This window comes from Scaptodrosophila lebanonensis, unplaced genomic scaffold (genome assembly GCF_003285725.1).
Source record: "Scaptodrosophila lebanonensis strain 11010-0011.00,11010-0021.00 unplaced genomic scaffold, SlebRS2 tig00000166-arrow-arrow-pilon, whole genome shotgun sequence".
Taxonomy (NCBI): Eukaryota; Metazoa; Arthropoda; class Insecta; order Diptera; family Drosophilidae; genus Scaptodrosophila; species Scaptodrosophila lebanonensis.
In genome coordinates this window covers 638,344-659,739 of record NW_022060600.1, presented here as the reverse complement: position 1 = coordinate 659,739, position 21,396 = coordinate 638,344, and the positions used below count along the sequence as shown (strand labels likewise).

General features: G+C 42.0%; 1 protein-coding gene across 1 annotated transcript in view; it reads left to right on the top strand.

The window, feature by feature from the left end:
• Window positions 1-21,121, top strand: part of LOC115629842 (putative serine/threonine-protein kinase STE20-like) — a 68,267-nt gene extending 47,146 nt beyond the window's left edge. The window contains exon 4 of the mRNA XM_030526423.1: window positions 20,999-21,121. Coding sequence (XP_030382283.1) covers window positions 20,999-21,063 — 65 coding nt within the window. The 3' untranslated portion in view covers window positions 21,064-21,121. The remainder of the gene's footprint in view (window positions 1-20,998) is intronic.
• The last annotated feature ends 275 nt before the right edge of the window (window positions 21,122-21,396 follow it).

The following is a 21,396-nucleotide window of genomic DNA, read 5'->3' as shown; positions in this document are numbered from 1 at the left end:
AGCGCTTGTTTGCTCCATTCTTAGCTGGCGAATCTTTAACAGCGCCTCCGTGCGGAGGCTTGAATGCCAGTACGACTAGCCGTGCCTGGCCACAACTCGACTGTTTGCGCTGCAGCGTGCCTCGATTGTGGCTTCTTCTTATTGCCAGACCAATCCAGCTTGCTACAAATAGATGAGTGCAGCCTGAGCATCTCCGCGAACAGTTCCTTATCCTGCTGGTTCACGTGACGCTTTTGTGGACCCTAGAAAAGGCGGCAGACCAGTTGCAACTGCATTCCCAGCTCCTGCATATCGGCTTCGACGGTTTTTGGCCTGCTTGGTGGCCTAACAGTCGTCACATCCAGGTCTGCTCCCGGCAGTGGCGCCGCCACTGGTGTTGAATAAGGGGTAGCCGCCAGCTCCAGTGGGTCCCCAGCACACAGTTGGGCGCTCCGTTGACGCACTGCAGGCGGGGCAGACTTTGGCGGGGATCTCGCCACCAAGGACCGTCTCGCGAACGGGTTTTCGCCTCCCGGAACTTCAGTAGTCCTGAGCCACTCGACGTCTCCCACCGTCAGTGAATGAAGCGCGTCCATGTGGCCCTTTGGTTGATTTACCGCGCCACACTGCTTTACACGGCTCACTGTACCGTCCGAATGGATCCCTGGCGGTTGGCCGGTGATCGTCAGCCGCTGGGCCGCTTCTGGTTGTATCCCGGGCATCGAGTTAACTCAGGAGCGAGTTCCCACGATGGCCAATTATTTAATTGGCGGGATGGGGGTTATCCCGCCCCTGATCGGTCCCCAGAGCCCCTTTCAGGTACACCGGAACGGTAGGGGTTGGAAGATGGCCGGTCCGACCTTGGTACCCACTCGCTAGGATGAGAAGACTCAAAATAGATATACATGATGCTGCTCAGGCAGTTGCCTATGAATTTCAACGCAGCCCTAGAACTATGCAGTAGTGTGCGTGCACTTGGGTATAAATTGCCCGATGACCCTGAAACCACAACTGATGCAGACACGCCCTGTGGGGCCAATCGGTAACGAGCCGGCTGGTGCTGTGCCAGAAGCAACGCTGCAACAGATGGGCGGAGACCAGATGGTGCCAATGCAACTATGCAGCTATGCAGTCGATGGAAAGAAAACGTGGAGAGCAGCAAGTATGAAAAGAAAAGAGTGCGCGACCCTGTGACATTCCCCACACAAGCGAGGTTCAACGTTCAGGGGTTAGCCGCAGGAATTACAACGAAACAGGAATGATGGATGTGTCTTACCAAAGCTACTCGCCTGCAACGATGGTAAGTGCCGACCACACCTTATCACTCCTCAATTAACTACGCAAAGAACTTTCTTGCAGCCAACTTGCTACAGAATGAGAATGAAAACCGACGACCATACAAAAAACACGTCCGATCGCCTTCACTTTCACTCACTCCTCAGGTACATAGATGTGTACATATGCACGTGTGAACATTCACGCATTAGTGTCTCACATTTTGCTTTGGCTATTTCAATCGTTTGCACGCAACTACACGAACAGCTGCTTGTATGTGTGTGTATGTGTATGTATACTTAGTTGTCCCCAACTGTTTGATATTTTGTATTTTTTGTTCTGCCTGCATTTGTAAAATGCATATTTTGAAAATCCTTGAACGCAAAGTTGTAGATTTAGTTACGTAGATTATAGTCCCCAAATTTGACATCGATCGGAAAAAATTTATAACACAAACTTTTCATTTGAAAAGGTGAATAATTATTAAAACCCCAATAATTCAAGTTCCACCACAAATTTCGAAAATACTAGTATGCAGTTTTGTTTGTATTCTTTTATAGATTATAAAAATCATATTTAAAGTTGATTGGTGGAAAACTGAAGATTTTTCAAACAAACTTTGGACCTCGCATTCCCCCTATGTAGCTCGAATTTTCCAAAATCGCTTCTTAGTGCGCACCTGCACTATGATAGGATACTTGACCCAAAATTTCAGCTTTCTAGCTCTTACCGTTTGGGCTGTGGGCTGTTGACGCGGTTTCCTCTTGTGCCCCAAAAAAGCCCCAATAATTCAGTCTCTAAAAAAATATTTAAAAAACTAACTTTCTTTGTATTGCTTTATTGATTTTAGAAAGCAAGTCTTAAGTCGATCGGTTGAAAAATTAGGATTTTTCAAACAAACTTTGTAGCTAGTTTTCCCCCCATTGGAGCTCGAATTTTCCAAAATCCCTTTTTAGTGCGCACCTACACTATGATAGGACACTTGAGCCCAAATTTCAGCATCCTAGCTTTTACCGTTTGGGCTGTGGGCTGTTGACGCGGTTTCCTTTTGTGCAAAACTCCCATAGTCACCGACTCGACTTTTAGATAATAGATAAGTATTTACAGTATATGGAAAATATTACAGTCTTTAAGAAATTTTATAATTTGTTCGGTGTTTTGGCTTGTAAGGTTGACTATTAGGCCGGATGGTTTGAATTCCCCAAAATTCGTAACTCTAGGATTGTGGAAGGGAGTGCAATTATCTAATAGGTATTCAATTGATAGATTTTCCCCGAATTCGCGGCAGTTAGGCTTAGATTCTCCTTTGAGACTTATTATGATTGGAGGCTTTACTATATACCAATGTTGGAATAAGGGCCATTTGGCAATTTCTTTATTTTTCAAAATTGTACCAATATGTTTGGCGAGCAAGGTATTATTTTAGAACATGAACGTGAGCAAGGTATTATTTTAGAACATGGTGCTCTTCCTGCCAGTTTCGCCGCTTTGTCAGCGAGCTCGTTCCCTTCTATATCCATGTGTCCTGGAACCCAGATGAGCTTTATTTTGTTTTGGTGTTCTATAACGTAATGACGGATCTCAGATAGAAGATTGCTTACGTTGTATAGACTGGCTACACTTGGGAGTGTGGATAAACTGTCGCTGCAAATGATGTGCTTCCCTTTATGGTATACTGCGTGTTGGATGGCTTTAAGGATCCCTACAGCTTCTGCTGTAAGAACGGAATAGTATTGAGGGAGATAGCCCCAGGATATAATCGATCCGACTTGGTCAACGACAGCAAAAGTTGTTGCTGTACCGCATTTGGATCCATCGGTGTAGAGTCTTCTCCAGTTTGGGTATTTTACAGTTTCCTCTGCAAAGAGTTGCCGAATCATATCTTTTGATGAAGTGGATTTTTCGAAGCCATGCAACGCTGTGTTTATGATAGTATTGAGTAGTTTCCGTGGTGGTGATGGTCTGACTTTTTTCCAGCAATGCGATATTGCAATGTAGTGTCCCTTGCTAAATTGGATACATCGCCAAATTGTAGACATAACTTTTAACCTTTTCCGATGCTTATATTCACACTAAGATAGGATTCGTGGAGCACAATATTTTGGGTATAAGTCTGGTTGCTATATCTGGCAGACCCGCTTCCGCTAATATACATTTTGAGGGCGTCGTTGGATAAGCGTCTATGTCCATCGTACCGCCGCGTGATACGGGGGCAAAACCATTTTGATTGTACGTGGCACACCAACCATAAATGGGCAGCCCATAGTCAATTTTGGATAACATTAATGCTCTTGTAGCATGAATCAGTATTATTGGATGAATAAGGGATCGTTTTGTGGTTAAAAATGTTATTATGTTTAGGCTTTGGTTTAAATTAATTCTGAGATCATAACAATGTTGTTTGAATGTGAGTCGTTTGTCGAATGTAATGCCGAGAATTTTCAAGAATTTTACCTGCTACGTTATTAAAAGTTAAAGTAGGATAAGTACAATGGTGTAACATCTTTTAGTATTTTTTTAAATGTATTATTTAGAATTGATGTGTCTTTACTTTTACTAAATATTAACGCATCATCCGCATAAAATGATAGTTCTATTTTTCTATAATTCAGTATAATGTTATTAAACATTTGGAAGGCGATCATGAACAATACGACTGACAGTGGGGATCCTTGGGGGATCCCGTTGTAGAGTGTGTAGAATTTTGATAGAGTGTTGTTAACTCGAAAGGAGCGATTGGTCATGAACGCCTTCACTGGGTTGAAGATCCTAGGACCTACACCCCAACGGGTGAGTTGATCCAAAACAGCATGCACCCTTACGCGGTCAAAGGCCTTTTCAAAATCAGTTGCCAGGATGGTAACATGATTTTTGGTCGAAAGGGCGTCTGACGCGTAATGGTTGAGGTGCAGGAGGGAATCCAGCGTACTGTGGTTTATGGTTTAAATGCCGTTTGGTGGGGGCTAGTGAAATTGTGCTTAGTGATATACCACATAAGTCGTTTTGCAAGGATTTTTTCTAATATTTTATTTAAGCAGGGGAGGAGGGAGATAAGCCTGAAAGATGCTAATTTGTGAGTTGGTTTATTCGGTTTCGGAATTGGCATAATAATATCAGACCGCCATTCATGAGGGTAGGTACCTACTTCAAGCATTATGTTGTAAATTTCCAATAGCCTATTCTTTGACTCTATTGGTAAATTCTTGAGCATTGGGTAAGATATACGGTCATTGCCCGGGCTTTTCCCTTAAGCATGGTGTAAGGTCAATTCTAGCTCGATAAGAGTGAAATTGGATTCAAGGTCGAGTGCATCCGGAGATAGGTTGGTTCTAGAATATTGTTGGCATATGAAGTGATCCTTGCATGACTTGTACTCCTGGGAGAAATTTTCATCTTTGGAGTAGTTGGACCACGTACTTCCAAAGGCATTTGCAATATCAATTGATAAAAGAAGTTCTTCAACTCTATCTATTATTACCTTAAGTGGGGAAGGCGGGTTTCCTATCAGAGCATTTACACCAGCATTTATACTTTCTTTGTTGATGTGGAGGGCGTTATTTTGGAAGTGTATGCTTCGAAACTTTCCCGTTTTGCGTTTTTTGCAGCTTTTTTAAACAATGTGTTTATGTTATAAAATTGCCGGTGGATTGAGTTTGTTTATATTTGTACCAAAGGTGCTGTTTCTGTTCTCTCAGTGCTTGAAGCTCTGGGCTCCACCAAATAATACTCTTTGTACGGAAATTAGGCTTCGTTTGCGGGATTGCAACATTACGCTGCTTTAATTGCCCTTCTTATTCTAGCTGAAAACAGGTTTAAGTCGTTTGTAGTTGGAAAATCAGAGTGTTGTTTGCATACTGCCTGGAAGATTTTCCAATTGGCTTGATCCGTGTGGTACTTGAACATTGGATGGGTCTTTACAGTTTTAAAATGTGTCTGAACAACCGTCGATATAGGGAAATGGTCAATCCCATGTCAATTATGGGCAACTGACCATTTGCAGCGAGGGAGCAATGATGCTGAGGCAAGTGTTAGATCGACATGGGTGAATGTGGTGGGTGGAAAAGTGGGTGGCAGAGCCATCGTTTAGTATGGTTAGATTCGATTGGTTTATAGCCATCTCTATTTCGTTGCCTTTGGCGTCCGTGGAGTTTGAACCCCATAGAGGGCTGCGGGCATTAAAGTCGCCAACACATACTTGTATAGTGGGTTTATGGGATAAGTTTAAGGTTTGAATTATTTCATTTGCACAAATGCTTTGATAGGGAGGTATATATGTGTTAAAGATAGTGATATTGGGTTGTGAGAGGATCTCAACTCCAATAGAGCACGTGTTGTTATTGGGATGAATTGTATTGTGTGTAATGCTTTTGCGAATAAGAGTTCCAACCCCTTGCTTAGCATAAAAGTTGTGTGCAAGGTTATAAAAGTAACCAGTGGGTTTTATGTGAGTTTCTTGTATGCATATAATATCCGGGCTGAGTTCCTTAACCAATATTAGTAGCACGTGGTAGTTGTTAAAATGACCATTCATATTCCATTGTAACAGAGAGAAAGATTATGTTGGAAAAGAAAGGAAGGAAGAAGTGTGGAGATTAGTTTAAAAGAATAAATTTTTGATTTGTATGAAGTCACATTTTCGATGTTTTCTAGAAATTCTGTTGTTTTGGGCGTTAAATTATATGCATCGTATGATGGGCTTTGGTTTAACGGGTAATAAGGGGATGGTTATTATGCTTTGATTTTTGCTTTGATTATTAGCAGCGCTGTCCACTGAAGAGTACGATGCGGTATTATTGTTGCTGGTACTTAGGGCACTGGCGAGAAGTGGAGGGGTGTTCTTCCGAACAATTTACACATTTGGTCTCTGTGCACGTGGTGGCGGAGTGCGGAGGTAGAGCACAGCTTGCACATGCCAGTGGCTTATCACAGTGCTTCGCTGCATGGCCAAGCAATTGACAAGACTTGCATCTCATTGGGTTAGGTGTGTATTCACGTACCTTGACCAAATGCCATGATATATTTATTTTTGATGGGCTTGGCTTGGCGTAGAAACACCATCATATGTTTTGGTAAACTTATGAATGGCAGTTACCTTTTGGGGGCTGAGTTCTTTAACTATCTCCTCGTCTGGAATATCAGCCCGATAGGGCGCGTAAACAGTGCCTTTTACAAAGTTGAGCACTCCATGAAACTTGCATGTTATATCGCAGATCCCAGTTAACTTCTCGGCTTCAGCTTGAGATTTTACTAGCATGAGTAAGTTTGCATCTCGCAAGTTAGAGATTGATACTATTTTAGTGGATATCATGTTAAGGGCACGATGCACGGCAAAGCAGGGGACTATGATATTTCCTTTTCACAATTGTTGGAGACCATAATAATAAATCTTGGATTTTCTACTGCAATTGATGGTAGTTCAGGGAATGCCATATCCATTTTTTGGGTATGGCCTTCGTTTTTTTATAGGGGGACTCTCGGAAAGCGGGGAAAACCGATTATTCCCCAAATTGGGTGGCCGTGAGGGCATATTGGCTTTATTGAAGTGTTTTTGTTGAGATAACTTTTTCGTGGTTTATAAGCAAAAGATGTGATAAACTAAAGCTGATAAGAAAAAAATAGAATACGACCGCGTGGGTCGCACTAAGAAAAAAACACCGATTAAACTCCGCTAGAATGACAATACGTCTGCTCGCAACGAGATGTAGTCGAAGATAGTGAGTTGGTGCTCTAAATGTCAATGACATTGTTAGCTCCACACTCTGACGAGCTCTGCGAAAGTAATACTCCACAAAACACAATTACTTTTGTTATACATTCCTGCTAAATAGACACACGGAAAATACTCGATAACACGAACACATATACAATGGCGTCACGGTATGGCTTAGAAATTGATTCTACATACCTTTATCTTTGGGACCATAGTGCAATGGATGCTTGCCTTATGTTTAAGCTGCATCGTCTTTCTTGCGCCAGATGAGCCCTCTATCTAAATGAAATCCTCCACCTACTTGATCGACTTGTGAAATGTGTGCGTTGTTCAGGACCAGAGGAGGGCTGCTGTGTTTATTTAGAATAAACGTAATGTGTTTGCAATTTTATTCGTTTACTTGTAGACGCCAGTCTGCAAGCTATCTCTCCACATCTTTAATGTGTTCAGCTAGTTGCGCAATTGCCTTTGCTGCGTATCTAGAGTGCCTAAGAATTGCGTCGTCGCAGTGGATCCTTGGTCCTTGTCTTGGGGGCTCCAGCTAGACAGGCTAGGTCAAATGTTTGTGCGACGTGAAGAAATATTGCCGTGCAATATTCCCGTTGTTCAAATACAGTGATTTTAGATGTGATGTGCGATTCAACTGTTCGATAGTTCCATGTTGTCTCGGAAAACGAAAGTGATATAATGGTACGTAAGTGTATCTGAGGAATCAATATCGCCCTTATTAGTCAGTGTCGGCGTTAGTACAATGTGTGACCATACATATTTTTTGTACTCATTCTGGACACTGGTGATCTTATTGAATCTGGGAGTTTTTAAGGATCTGTATGTACATAGTCGAACTAGTTGAGTGGTTTAATGATCGCATTGTACAGTTGTTTTTCTTTAGGGGCTACAAAACGAGATCCCCAATGTGTGTTCTTAATATTATAGCCTCATGCTGTGATAAAACTTTCCCCCTAGCATGTTGAAATATCGTGTAAATTGATTTTCAGAGAGTCAGGCAGAGTAACTGAACCAGTGGTGGATTGCTCATTTACAAACATAGATTGCAAGTATGTAGTTTGTTTCAAACTGTGCAAGAAGTGGCGTTTGATGACGCTTCTAATTACTATGTCAGTGCTAACATGAGCTTCGTCGTCTGAATGGTTCGTTGTGTAATACAAATACCCTAGTATTTGAAAATGTTATATATTTTCGAGGTGCGTCTCTACAAAATGCGTGACATCGATATTTTTGTCGTTTAGGAACTGTATAAGTTAAAGTTTGCGTTGTGAAACACGATTTGCGTTCCACAGAGAAATCCGTTGCGAGGCTATTGTGTTGATTTTGACGATACACTTCACCGACCCTGCTAGTACAGTTATCTGTAGGTCTTCTCCCCTTATACTGCCCTACTTTGCAAATCTCCCTCTCAATTTCAAACCCTACCTCTACTCCAGCACTTATTCCCAAAAATACTAGTTTGTGCTTTCGCAAAGGAAATTTTTCTTTGCTAAACGAACTTATTGCAGCAACTAATTGGTAAAGTTTTTCTATGACACTATTAATGCTCTTTTTGATGTCTGCATCCCAAAAAAAGTCATTTCGTCTGCGTCATCAAAACCTCCTTGGTTTTCACCAAGACTTTCAAACTTAAAAAATGTTAAATCTAGATGCTTTAAGAAGTATAAGCAGTCGGGCCTATCTATGGACTTCTATAAATACTCTTTAGCGAAATCCAATTTTGCTCTCCTTAATTTACAATGTTATAATAATTACCTTGCCCGATGCAAGATACAATTTGCACAGGACCCTAAACAATTCTATAAGTTCGTTAACTCTAAACGTAAATCTGTTTCTCTTCCTTCGTCATTTGTCCTTGGTGACAAAAAAGCCAGCAACGATTCTGAAGCTGCTGACTTGTTTGCCAACTTCTTTCAATCAACTTATTCCTCTGTCTCTATTAGTAATACCTCTCATCCCTATAGCATTTCATCTTCTCACACTACGCTCCCATAATTTCTGATAGCTGTCTACTCTCTGCTATCAAATCCTTAAAATCTTCATACTCTCCTGGAGCAGACAACATTCCTAGTTGTGTTCTCAAGGAGTGTTCTAGTTCCCTTTTACAACCATTGCTTAAACTTTTTAATCTATCACTTGGTTCCTCAATCTTTCCAACTATTTGGAGAGAATCTTTTATTATTCCTCTTTATAAAACGGGTGGTAAGTCTGATATTTCAAACTACAGAGGAATTGCAAAGTTGTCTGCCATACCAAAATTATTTGAAAAAATAGTTTGCAGCACTTTGCAGCACCTTTGTAAATCTGTCATATCTCCAGCTCAACATGGATTCATGAAGAGACGGTCTACTACGACCAATTTGCTGGAATTTACTTCCTTGGTAAATGAAGCATTTATTCTATAAATGCAGACTGATTTCGTTTACACTGACTTCAGTAAAGCATTTGACTCTGTGAACCATGATCTTCTGCTCTTTAAGCTAAGTCGTATAGGATTTCCCTCCGCTTTTTTGAGTTGGATTTCGTCGTATCTAAAAAAAAAGACCCAACGGATCTTGCTTAGGTCGCACATTTCTAAGCCCGTGTTTGCATCATCAGGTGTGCCTCAAGGTAGCCATCTTGGCCCCTTACTTTTTACATTATTTATTAATGACCTCCCCTCTACCTTGTCACACTCTCATATTCTTATGTATGCTGATGATGTGAAACTTATTCTGACTTATAAAGACCATACTCATTTTCATCGCCTGCAGGATGATCTGAACTGCATGCAATCGTGGTGCTTAGCTAACCACTTGTACCTCAATTGCGCTAAGTGTAAGTTCATGACATTTCACCGAACTTTGCCCCATTTAGTCACGTTTACGATTGACAATGTGCCATTGCAACGTATATCGACTGTTGAAGACCTTGGGGTTCTTTTTGATTCCAAATTGAACTTCAACCTTCACATATCTAGTATTGTCAATAAGGCTAAGGGATTACTTGGATTCATTAAACGTTGGTCCAAGGAATTCAATGACCCATATACCACTAAGCTTCTTTACACTGCACTAGTACGCCCTGTGCTTGAATACTGCTCATGCGTTTGGTGTCCGCAGTATAGAAAGCAACAGGAACGTATTGAGTCTGTTCAGAAGCAATTCCTTCTTTTTGCTTTACGTGGTTTAAGCTGGGATCCCAACCTCCGCTTGCCATCGTACTCTAGCAGGCTGATGCTTATAAACCTTCTTTCTTTAGTTAATCGTAGGACTGTTCTTGGAGTAGTTTTTCTCCACAAGTTGATTATAGGCGAGGTTGACTCCTCTTCCCTCTTAGGTCGCCTTAATTTTTCCGTTCCTTGTAGACCAACAAGGAATTATTTGCCATTCGTCTTGTCTAGGTGCACAACCGATTACGCTGCGCACAATCGTTTTCGAGTCATTTGTTCCAATTATAATGAAATTTCTCATTTACTTTCAACAGAACTCTCTCTTTATTCTATAAAAGTTCTTCTTTATAGTTATCCCCGTGGAAATCTCTGACCACATACTGCTGTGAGTCGGGGCATAGCTGGCCGGACTGGCTTAAAACTTTCCTCCACCGGGTTGGAGATTTCCCTCGTTCTCCTTTTGTCCTTCTTGTTCCATCTTTCTCTTTCCCTGTTTCTCTCTTCCCCTTTCTCTTCCCCTTTCTCTTCCTCTTCCTTTCTCTCCCTCTTTACCTTTGTCTCTTTCTAATCCTTACTATTTGTAATTAGCTCCTAAGTAGAATTAATTTTCCTCTTCTACATACTATTTGTTTAGATTGTTAGGTCTATAATGTCTCTGACCACATATGGCTGTGAATCGGGGCATAGCTGGCCAACTGGCAAATAAAATTCCCCCAACGTGTCGGGGGAATTTATAGACGTTATTGTACAGCTTTTTCGTAGGCTTTCTTATCTTTTAAGTTGTGACTATGTTATATTAATCATATTTGAATTTTTAATTTTAAATCTTAATATATATATAAAATGTTAATACTTATATATTGTTATTGAATAAATCGACAGATCCACTTGTTGATTTAAATAAATAAATAAATATTTGTATTAGCATATTTTGGTTTTCTACCTGGGTGTTGTTGCTCGTGTTGGTGTATATTTGTCAGTTCAGGATGCGATTTTTAATTTAGTTTTAATTTGCTTAAAAATAGGCAGCTTATGATGGTGGAGCAGGAAGATTCGGTTGTGACCGAGTCTAGAGATTCGGTATGTGGTCACGTTGGGGCAACTCGTTTGTTTAGGCGGCTCTTTGGAAACCACACAGACTCGCCAGTTCGAAGTGTGCTTTCCGCCTTAAATGATGTATTTTTACGTATAATCGCCTATATCTCGGAGACCATAAGACCTAGGAACACCAAATTTTAGTCCAAGGTGCCTTGTGTGAATACGCAGAAAATGTATATTTTGGAATTTCTCTCCCTCCCCCCTCTCCACCGCAAATGCGATTTTCTCTAACTCCCGTAATTCTTGGAATTTCGAACTAAAATTTTGCAAATACCCCCAGTTAGTAATTATGTGTCCAATTATGCCAAGCTTCACCATGATAGACCGATTTACCAAGAAGTTATAGCCATAAATATATTTGCTGCTGCAGCGCTGCTCAAGCGCTGCCCGCGGCTGTTGTTGATGTTGCTGTTTGGCTGACTGCGAAAATGCTTACACAGACACGAATAGATGCGCATAGGCATACATACACTCACACAGACGCAATTGCTATGTAAATGTGCAATTATACACCCTTTACGTGAGTTCGAATACCGAGAAAGGTAAAATCGATCAAATTTTTTATACCCTGTACCCGTAGGGTAAAAAGGGTATATTAGGTTTGTGCAAAGTATGTAACATATAGAAGGAAGCATCTCCGACCCCATAAAGTATATATATTCTTGATCAGGATGAGAAGCCGAGTCGATATAGCCTTGTCCGTCCGTCCGCCTGTCTGTACGTCTGTCCATAAGTAAAATCGCTGCTCATGCGCTGCCTGCAGCTCTGTCGGCAGCGCTGCCCGCAGCTGTTGTTGTTGTTGCTGCTTTGGTTCAACTTTGTGCTGCATACATACACGCATATAAACACGCATAGGTACGTGATGTAAATGTATGCTGTTAAAACTGAACATGAACATGTATTCTAATTTAATTTAATTAATTAATTCATTAACTTTTTTTAATAATTTAATTTTTTTTTTAAATTTTTTTTTTAAATTTTTTTTTTTTATTTTTTTTTTTTTTTGTGGAGAGTACAGGCTATTTTACTGTCGGGCTTGCTCGACTGTAGCGTTCTATATTGTTTTTAATTAGTAAACATATGTACAGAGTATTTCAAAGTCGGGACACCCGACTTTAGCTTTTTTACTTGTTTTTGTTAATACCCCATTGCTGCCATATTTCTTTATCTTTCAGAGCCGTAATAAATAGGTTTGATCAATAGGTTAGATCCCTTGACAGCTACTTGTACGCCTTTGCAATTTTTGGGCTTGTCACGGATATCTGGCCTGGGTATACTCGCCAGCCAGAGCCGCTTATAAAATTTGTTATTTGTTTCCCCAAAGTAGATTGCGCCGATGGCTGATCTGATGACTTGTTTTCGCGTATGGCGCCTTCAGTGGCGTATGGCAGAGAATAAGGAGGTTAAGTGAAAGTACATAAAAGCGAAAGTAACTTAAACTCTACGCAGTCGGACTGCACGCCTTCGGGGCCAAACTAAAACTAAACTCCATTTTTAACATAATTCTTTTACGTCTATATACATCTTTTGCCTCGCCGTCCTTTAGTGACGACACCCTGTGATGGTCACCTAGGCGTCATTACACTCCACTCCTGCTACTGGCCGTAAGCACACAATGACTGGTGATACGAACGCTTTCACTGTGTAAGGCTTGGTCTTCACTTGCCAACCCTTGGTTCTTTCGTACCATCTGCGCGACAAATTGCACCAGCGCTGTGTTCGCGTCAGATTTGGCCACAGCGGCGTCTGGCGCATCCTGATCTTCCCAATACAGCGTATGCAGTCGTCTTGGCTGACGCTGGTGAGTAGCCTGCGGCTTCTGATTGTGCTATGTTAATTGCCTACTGGATTCTTGGCAGGTCTTCATCCCACGCGGCATGCTGGCCATCCGCTAGTTGCGCAATGATGGTTTTGACCATTATGTTGCTGCGCTCCGTTGGGTTCTCTTGTGGCGTGTATGGCGCTGTCAGCTGCTGTTTAATGCCCATCTCCGTGAGAAATTGCTTCAATGTGCGGCTCGTGAACTGGGCACCATTGTCAGTGACAAGTTGTTTCGGCGTGCCCAAGTGAGCTAGAATTCATTCTCGCAGCGCCAGTTTTACTGCCGCCGCTGTGGTGGTGCGGATTGGGACCAGTTCTGTATACTTGCTGAACTTGTCTGCGAGCATCAGCAGATATGCATTGCCCCTCTCAAATTCGGTGCATATAACGTCCCACGTTGCTGCCGCTGACAGGAAGTGCATTTTGCCAGCTGCTTGTCGTTGTTGGGCTTTAAAACGCTGAAAGGACAGGCATTTATGGACGTATTTGGCGACACCTCGGTACAGACTTGACCGGTGATACTGGTCAGCGACTCATGCGCACATCTTGCGCACGTCCATATGACCAGCCGTCGGATCGTCGTGGCACCCCTTCAGCACCCGCAGCCGCTGGGCCGTGTCCACGCACAGCCTCCATGGGGACACATCTTCGTCTCTTAGCACATAGGCGACGCGTCTGTACAGCCGGCCATTTTGCACTGCGTAGTCAGGGTACTTCTCGGGACACTCGTTATTGGCGCCTCCGGCTCGGTGTGATCTTTGCCAGCTACCTCACGCAGTTGTCGTGATAGTGCGTCCGCCACTACGTTCAGCGAGCCTTTGCGGTATTGCACTTCGAATGTGCTGCAACTCCAGTGCCCACCGCGCGATGCGTCCCGACAGGCTCTCTATAGAGTTCACCCAACGTAGTGCTAGATGGACTGTCACGACAGTGAAATTGTATCCCTCCAGGTATTGTCGTAATTTCCGAATGCCCCACACAATGGCCAAGCATTCTTTCTCTGTGGCCCTGTAGTTCAATTCGGCTTTTTGCAGCTTCCACCTTCCAGATATTACGTGTTCCCAGGCCGTACTCGCTAGCATCTGTCTGTAAATTCAATTCACGTATGGCTGCCACCTTTTGTGGATCCGTCTGTATCCCGACTTATGTCACCAGGTGCCCCAGGTAGCGTATGGACCTGTAAGGACCGTATAGACGAAAAAACTCACACCTATCTTGATTTACCCGTAGATTTGCCGATCTTAGTCTTCTGAACACCTCCCTCAGATTGCACAGGTGTTCTTTGAATGTCTTCCCAACCACAAGTATGTAGTCTATATAGGTGAACGCGTGTGGAGCCACATCGGGACCGATGACCCTATCTAGCGCTCGCTGAAAGTGGAAGGTGATGTACTTCGCCTGTCGTAGCTGTTCGAGAATATGTTGGATTCTCGGAATGCGGTATACGTCTGGCTCCGAGCGCTCATTCAGCTGGCGTTAGTCGATGCACATCCGCCACGCTCCATTCTTCTAACGTACTTCTTACGTACGTAGTTCGTCTACCTCGTGGTCAATCGCTGCTTGCATCGCAGGATTTCACCTGGTCACCCTGGCAGCCTGTTCCTCTGTCAGTAGGGCCACCGACTGGGCCCCAGTTGGCTCTACTGTTACTAGCGCTGCACACCGTACCTTTCGGCGCCCCTAACGCCTTCTCCGCCGTCGTCGGCCACGCTCATCTCATAACTTCGGCTTGTGGACGATGTAATTCAGACCTAGTGTGAGCTCGTCCTCGCAGCCCGGCAGTGTCTGCAGTGGTACTGCGATGCGTTTGTTACCCATCATTATCGTCTCCTCGAAAACTGCTATCCGTGAACCATCGGCCATCCATACACATTCACAATTCGCACATTTTCCATTCGTGTCTTCCTCAGTCGTCGTGCGAGTGCTGTGCTTGCGAAGCTGCGACTGGCCGCGAATCCACTAACGCGTCGAGGAGTAGAACATCGCAGTCCACCCTCAACACCAGCGGTGGGCACGAAATCTTAGTTTGGGAGTCCTACAACAACATCTACAACAAAAACTACCGTTTGGGTTATGAGAACATCATAAACTGCGAACAAAAAATTAGGAAAAAAAAGTACACCGAAAAAAATTTTGATCACATTTATGAACATTCATTTAATAATTTTTCGAAGTTTATTTCCTCTTCACTTAAAGCAATTCGTATTAAATCTGATAAATTTATGTCACTTAATTTATTCCTATAAACATTTTTAATATATTTAATGTTTGAAAATGCAGCTTCGCACACATAAGTGCTGGCAAAAAAATACCGCGTCTCAATCTCGGAAATATTAATTTCATTAGCCATTGTTCAGTTTTAAATCAAATATAAGTAAGATTATAAGTAAATAACTTGACGAAAATCATAAAAGTTTTACTGAAACACTATAATTTATAATTTGTCAATACACTTTTAATGTCAGTGCATAAGTGACCGTCAGCGGGTATTGCAAATCGATCATCAGCACACACACTGTGTGTATTTTGTTATTGCATCGATCTACTTGTGCGTCTGGCTGGCGACAACACTGCGTGTATATTGTTATTGTAAGTTTGCTCGAGATCGGCACTTTGCTTGTGCGTCTGGCTGTCGCCAGTTACCAAAACATAACGAAAAGAGCCCTGGGAGCCCAAAGAGCCACTACGTGCCCACCGCTGCTCAACACCATCGCCCGCGTGCGTTCTGCCGCTACTTTTCCTGCCCGGGCTTGCCCGTTAAATGTAGGTGGCGCTGGCGCGTCCCGCTCTGCGGCGGTAGCAATCGTTTGCCCATATACCTTGCTTGCCACAATCCCAGCAGTAAAGTTGCTGTGGATTTGGGCCGCTCCCAGCGTTGTGCCCCGCCATACCACAGGGTCGGCAGTTCGGCCGTGCCAGTGGAGGCTGTGATTCTGGAATTCCCACGGCGACCGGCGCTAGTGCGTTTGCTCGCCTCGACTCTTCCAGTCGCACCATCGCCCGAATTAGCTCATCTTCCGTGCGGACCTACTCCACTGCGACGCGCAAACCGTCGTGGCGCAGGCAATTACCGTGAGAAGTCTCAGCCGTTCCTCCGGCGTCCAGTCGGCGTCCAGTCGGCGTTTAGCATGGGTCACTGCATCTCTTCTACGTATGACGTTACCGGCTCGAACTCCCTCTGGAACCACTCCCGCGCCACTCGACGGCACTCCTCCACGTGTGGAGGAGAGAGTCTGCTGTTACTGCGTGACGCACGTGGACCGACGATGGGCCTGGATTCAATAAACTAACCGATCCCTAAAATGTATCATCGCCACGCACAGCTCTCGGGAATGCTCAAGCAGACAGTGCTTCCGATGCCAACAGCCACATCATACATTGCTACATAAGGACAGCGGGATAACGGCGGCCTTCAGCCAACCATCGATTTCCAGAACACAGAAGCAATACGTTTTATTGGCTACGCCACAGGTCAAAGTAGTAGGCTGCAATGGCCCGCACAGAATCGTGCGAGCGTTACTAGATTCTGGATTCCAAGCCAACTTTGTATCGAGTCGCTTATTGACAGACTTGAAAATCAGACCGCAACGAACAGCTGCTGCTATGCAGGGCATTGGATGCAGTAATCTACCAGGATCAAAACAAGTAAGTCTACAGGCGACATCGGTAAACAACAAGTATAACATGCAAGTAAAATCTCTGGTTCTGGTTCAGCCTCATCAGCTACCACTAGGAATTGGCCAACCCATATTACAAAGTACTGCACTCGGATGGATTGTGTCAGGATCAGTAAATGTTGGGGAAAGATCCAAAACAGTCTGCGTTGGGGCTATTACAAAGGGTTAATCAGGGCAGGCTGTCACAGTAGCAGAACATTCAGAGCAGGAAGCCTAAACGGACATCGACACCGACCATCCCTAAAAGAATGTATGAGCCACTCATCCTAACTAACGTGGATCGCTCTACCAGTCACAACGAATAATGCTAAGTACAGACCAAGTTACTATGTTGATGCAGCAAGCACAACTCATCACTCTGTCAAATGCACTACTTGAAGACATAAAGCCAGTTTCACATCGCAGCAGTCATCGCCACCATTTGCATCTACGTAACCCTGATCATCTCAATTGGCATAATGTTGTGACTCCGAAGTCCGCCACGGACCAAAAACCAATACCGCCTCCAAGCTGACATGCACGACATGGCTGGCATACAGCACAGGCCGAGATCCGACAACCAAACCGCATCAGCTACCATGCAAAGATTCAACACATCGACACATACATACCATTCCTGCATCATCATTATTGTGAAATCGCCGGCATATCATGTTTGCAACATGTTTGCGAAAGTGCATCTAAATCTAGAGCCTTGGAAACATAAGAAGAAAGGGATTCTCGGTTTAGGAAAATGCGCGAAAGGGCATCCACATCTAGAGCTATAGAAACGGAACAAGAACGGGAGTCGCGGCTTCTGCAAATGCGCGAAAGGGCGTCCACATCTGATCCTTTGTAAAGACGAAAAATGTGGACGACTGTAGGTACAGAACTATAATCAAGGATCTATTCGAAGCCATAATAAGGTATTGGGAAAGCTGTGACGTCGGAAAGCTTAAAAACACTTCAATTCAGTGGCGCTAGTAAATTACAAATGTATTCAATGAAAGTACACAAACCAAACCTTGTTGACACTGAAGCGGAAATTACAATATTAAAAATAAATACAGATAATTATTCGGACGTTTATATTAACGAAATAGCCTACATAACTGCAATAGGAGACGGAACAAAAAAACTCATTGGGGCATCTATTTGTTGAAATCTGGTCAGACAGATATATAATACCGCATAATTTTCACTTGGTGGAACAGTCATTTCATTTATAAAAAAAAATATAATAGTCAACTAGATTTTCAACCGGATCAAAATTGGTTGATTTAAAGTTTAAACTGATGAAAATAGAATTTTATTCCGAATCAAGAAATTTAAAAAGGATTACCAAGCACAATATCAGATTCTAAAACACATTCATTGGAGTACTAAATACAACAATTGATTATTAACAAATTAATTTCGGATCACTAAATCAATACGACAAGGTTACCGACACTATTGAACAATCGACAGAAGCAATAACTAAATTAAAACAGAACTCTTCTAAACAATATGAAAATGTCGGTCTATTTGGACTAGATTCATAGACAATAACTACAGTCACTTTTTACAAACAAAAAATACATGCAACTAAAATATGAAGAACTTATGTACATTAAAAACTATAGAATACGATACGCATACGAACGATAGATAGATATACTAGAGAAAAGTGAATTACAAGGTGCAATTCAAAAGAAACAGGACTTTTTGAATCTAGCGCCCCTGGTGGCGCTATCTATATGTCGACTGGTGCGTTAGAATCTGCTATCTTTATCGATTGTCCAGTGAGAATTTCATGACATTTCATCGATTGGAAGTGAAGTTATTGCGTTTTAAGTGTCAGTATGTTTGTGTTATCGGTCGGAAAATGAGCTTCGAAAAAAAGAGCCAACATTAAATTTTGTTTTAAAATTGGTAAAACTTTTACCGAAATTGATGAAACAAGTTTATGGCGATGATTGCCTATCCCGTAGCAGAGTGCAAGAGTGGTTTCAACGTTTTCAAAGTGGTCGTGAGGACATAAATGACGATCAACATGTGGGCCAATCAAAATTCGTGATCAACAAAAATGCCATCAAAACAGTGCGTGAATTCATCAAAAATCAGCCGAAATCATCATTGAAATTGATGGAAATGGATTTGAACACCTCCAAAACATCGATTTATCGCATTTTGACGGAACATTTGGGCTTACGAAAGGTGTGTGCACGGTTTGTTCCACACAAATTGACCGACGACCAAAAATTGCTCAAAAATCAACCGATTGTGACCGATTATTTGACCAAAAATCACATTTTAACCGTTAACCGCTCGCCGTATTCACCTGATATGGCACCGTGCGACTTCTACCTTTTCGGAAAACTACATTTGGCCATGAAAGGAAACCGCTATGCTGACGTTGATGCCATACAACAGGCGGCGACCGCCATCCTCATCGCTATACCGATAAATGACCTAAAAAAGTCGTTCGATCACCTTCTTGAACGTGCAAAACGTTGTATTCAGGAGGAAGGAGACTATTTTTGAAGGCGACCAATAAATTTTTCAAAAAAAAAAAATAAATAAATTGTTTTCGTTTTTTAATAAAAGCCCTGGAACTTTTGAATTCCACCTTGTATGTTCATTAAAATCGGTCTGAAGGTGAATCCGCATAAAGGCTAGACTGGTCAGTCCGCTCCAAATGTTTCGGCATTGTTTTCGTACTTTTTCTTATGTCGCGTCAAAAAATAAGCAATCTGACTTAGAGATTAGGGCAATTGATGCTCTAAATAATGCAATCGATTTTAGTATCGTGGAGGATTTGGATCGGCAACTCCAGCTGCAACTCTTTCATCAAAGGAAGAAGCTCCAGCAGGTTCAGTTTCCATTCGTCAATTTTCTACCGGCACTTCCATTACTATTCGATCTCAATCCAACAAACGTCGACTTTTATTGAGCTAAAAAAAGATGATTGTGGACCTGCTTATCCTACGCGTGGCATTTTTGTCGGCAATTTAGCTGAATATACAAATCATTCACCCATTTTCAAACGAATTGTAAAAAGAAACATTTGCGTCCCCATGTGATTGAGCTCGTGCTCCAAGTCCAAAAGGAAATGTTAGTAAAACTTGAACTATTCAAATATTTTGGACAGATGTGATTCTGCGGCATTCCTGGACGTTCCTATTGATCGTTACCATACCTGTACATATTGTGAAAGGAAAAGGGTGACAAAACAATTTGCCGTTACAATAGTAACAGACTGCGGCATGAGAAAGGCAATTGGCAAAATTGGCAATATGATAATAGAGAGGCCACTGGCCTATCACAATATGAAGACCAGAAAGTGGACCAATCGCATTTCTATAACCGGTAGCCAAAGGGTAAAGTAGTAAACTAGTTTTGTGCTAACGTATGTACAGAAGGAGGCGTTGCAGACCTAGAATAATTAAACTTGGTATCCAGTTTCCCCTAAGCCCTAGGCAGATGAAGTTTATTAGCACTTTTATAAAACTTTCGTAATTCTTGCAATTTTTGAGTGAATTTGGCAAATACTTGTACTTTGAGTTAGTGATTATGTGTCCATATACCAAGTTTTATCATGATAGGTGAATTATGAATTATTAGCCATAAATATAAGAGCTAGGGACACCAAATTTTAGTCCAATATGCCTTATGTGAATACGCAGAAAATGTGTATTTTGGAAATTCACTCTCCCCCGCACTCACTGAATGTTCATAACTCCCGTACTTCTTGGAATTATTAATTGAAATTCTAAAATTCCAGTTAGTGATTATGAGTCCGTATGCCAAGTTATATTATGATAGGCCGATTTAAGAGGAAGTTATAACAATATATGTCATCTTGCACAAATACTGCCCGCAGCTGTTGTTGTTGTTGCTGCTGTTTTAAGCAGGCACACGAGACATACAGACACACACAAACACGCACAGAAACGCATAATTATTCTACATGTATATAGAGTATTTCAAAGTCGGGACACCTGACTTTAGCTTCTCCACAGTTCCATTTCCATATAAAATTTAACAACAACTGAAACTGCTGGCACAGCATTGGTGGAGATTACTTTGAAGTTAACCTATCACGCTAAAAACTTAACTAGAGGACACATATGTATTAACCAGGTGTTTTTGCTGAATTTAGAAAAAATCCCTAGGAGAACGGGTTATTTGAAAATCGTAATAGTTGTGTATAGGTTAGGTGAATCAGGATAAAACAAATTTATTAGATAATCTTATTGTGTATAATAATTCAGATAGAGTTTTAATATAAATCATATTCTTATTTTATTGTTACAGATGGAGCTTTGGAAAACACAGAGGAGAGTAAAAATCGATTTGAAGACGAGCCTTGGGATTTTTAGTAACTATAAAAATATATAATTTGTTGTCAATGGAAAAAATAAAGAAATGAAGCCGGTGGTTTTTGTTAGATTCTTTAAGGGGCAGGGGAAAACTAAGAACTGTAAGCCTTCGTGGCTAAACTAAGACTGAAATTCCATTTTGTACCTAGCATCTACTTATCCTACTTATGAGCTACTTCTAGCCATCATGTAAATTTGGCACTACGAAAAAGGCATTCAGAATTGCAGATATATATGTATGTATGTTTGATACTGTTTGATACTGAAAGTATCCAGATTGTGATTTATACATGTATTCTAATACTAGCAGGTCTTGCCCATCTTTGACGGTCT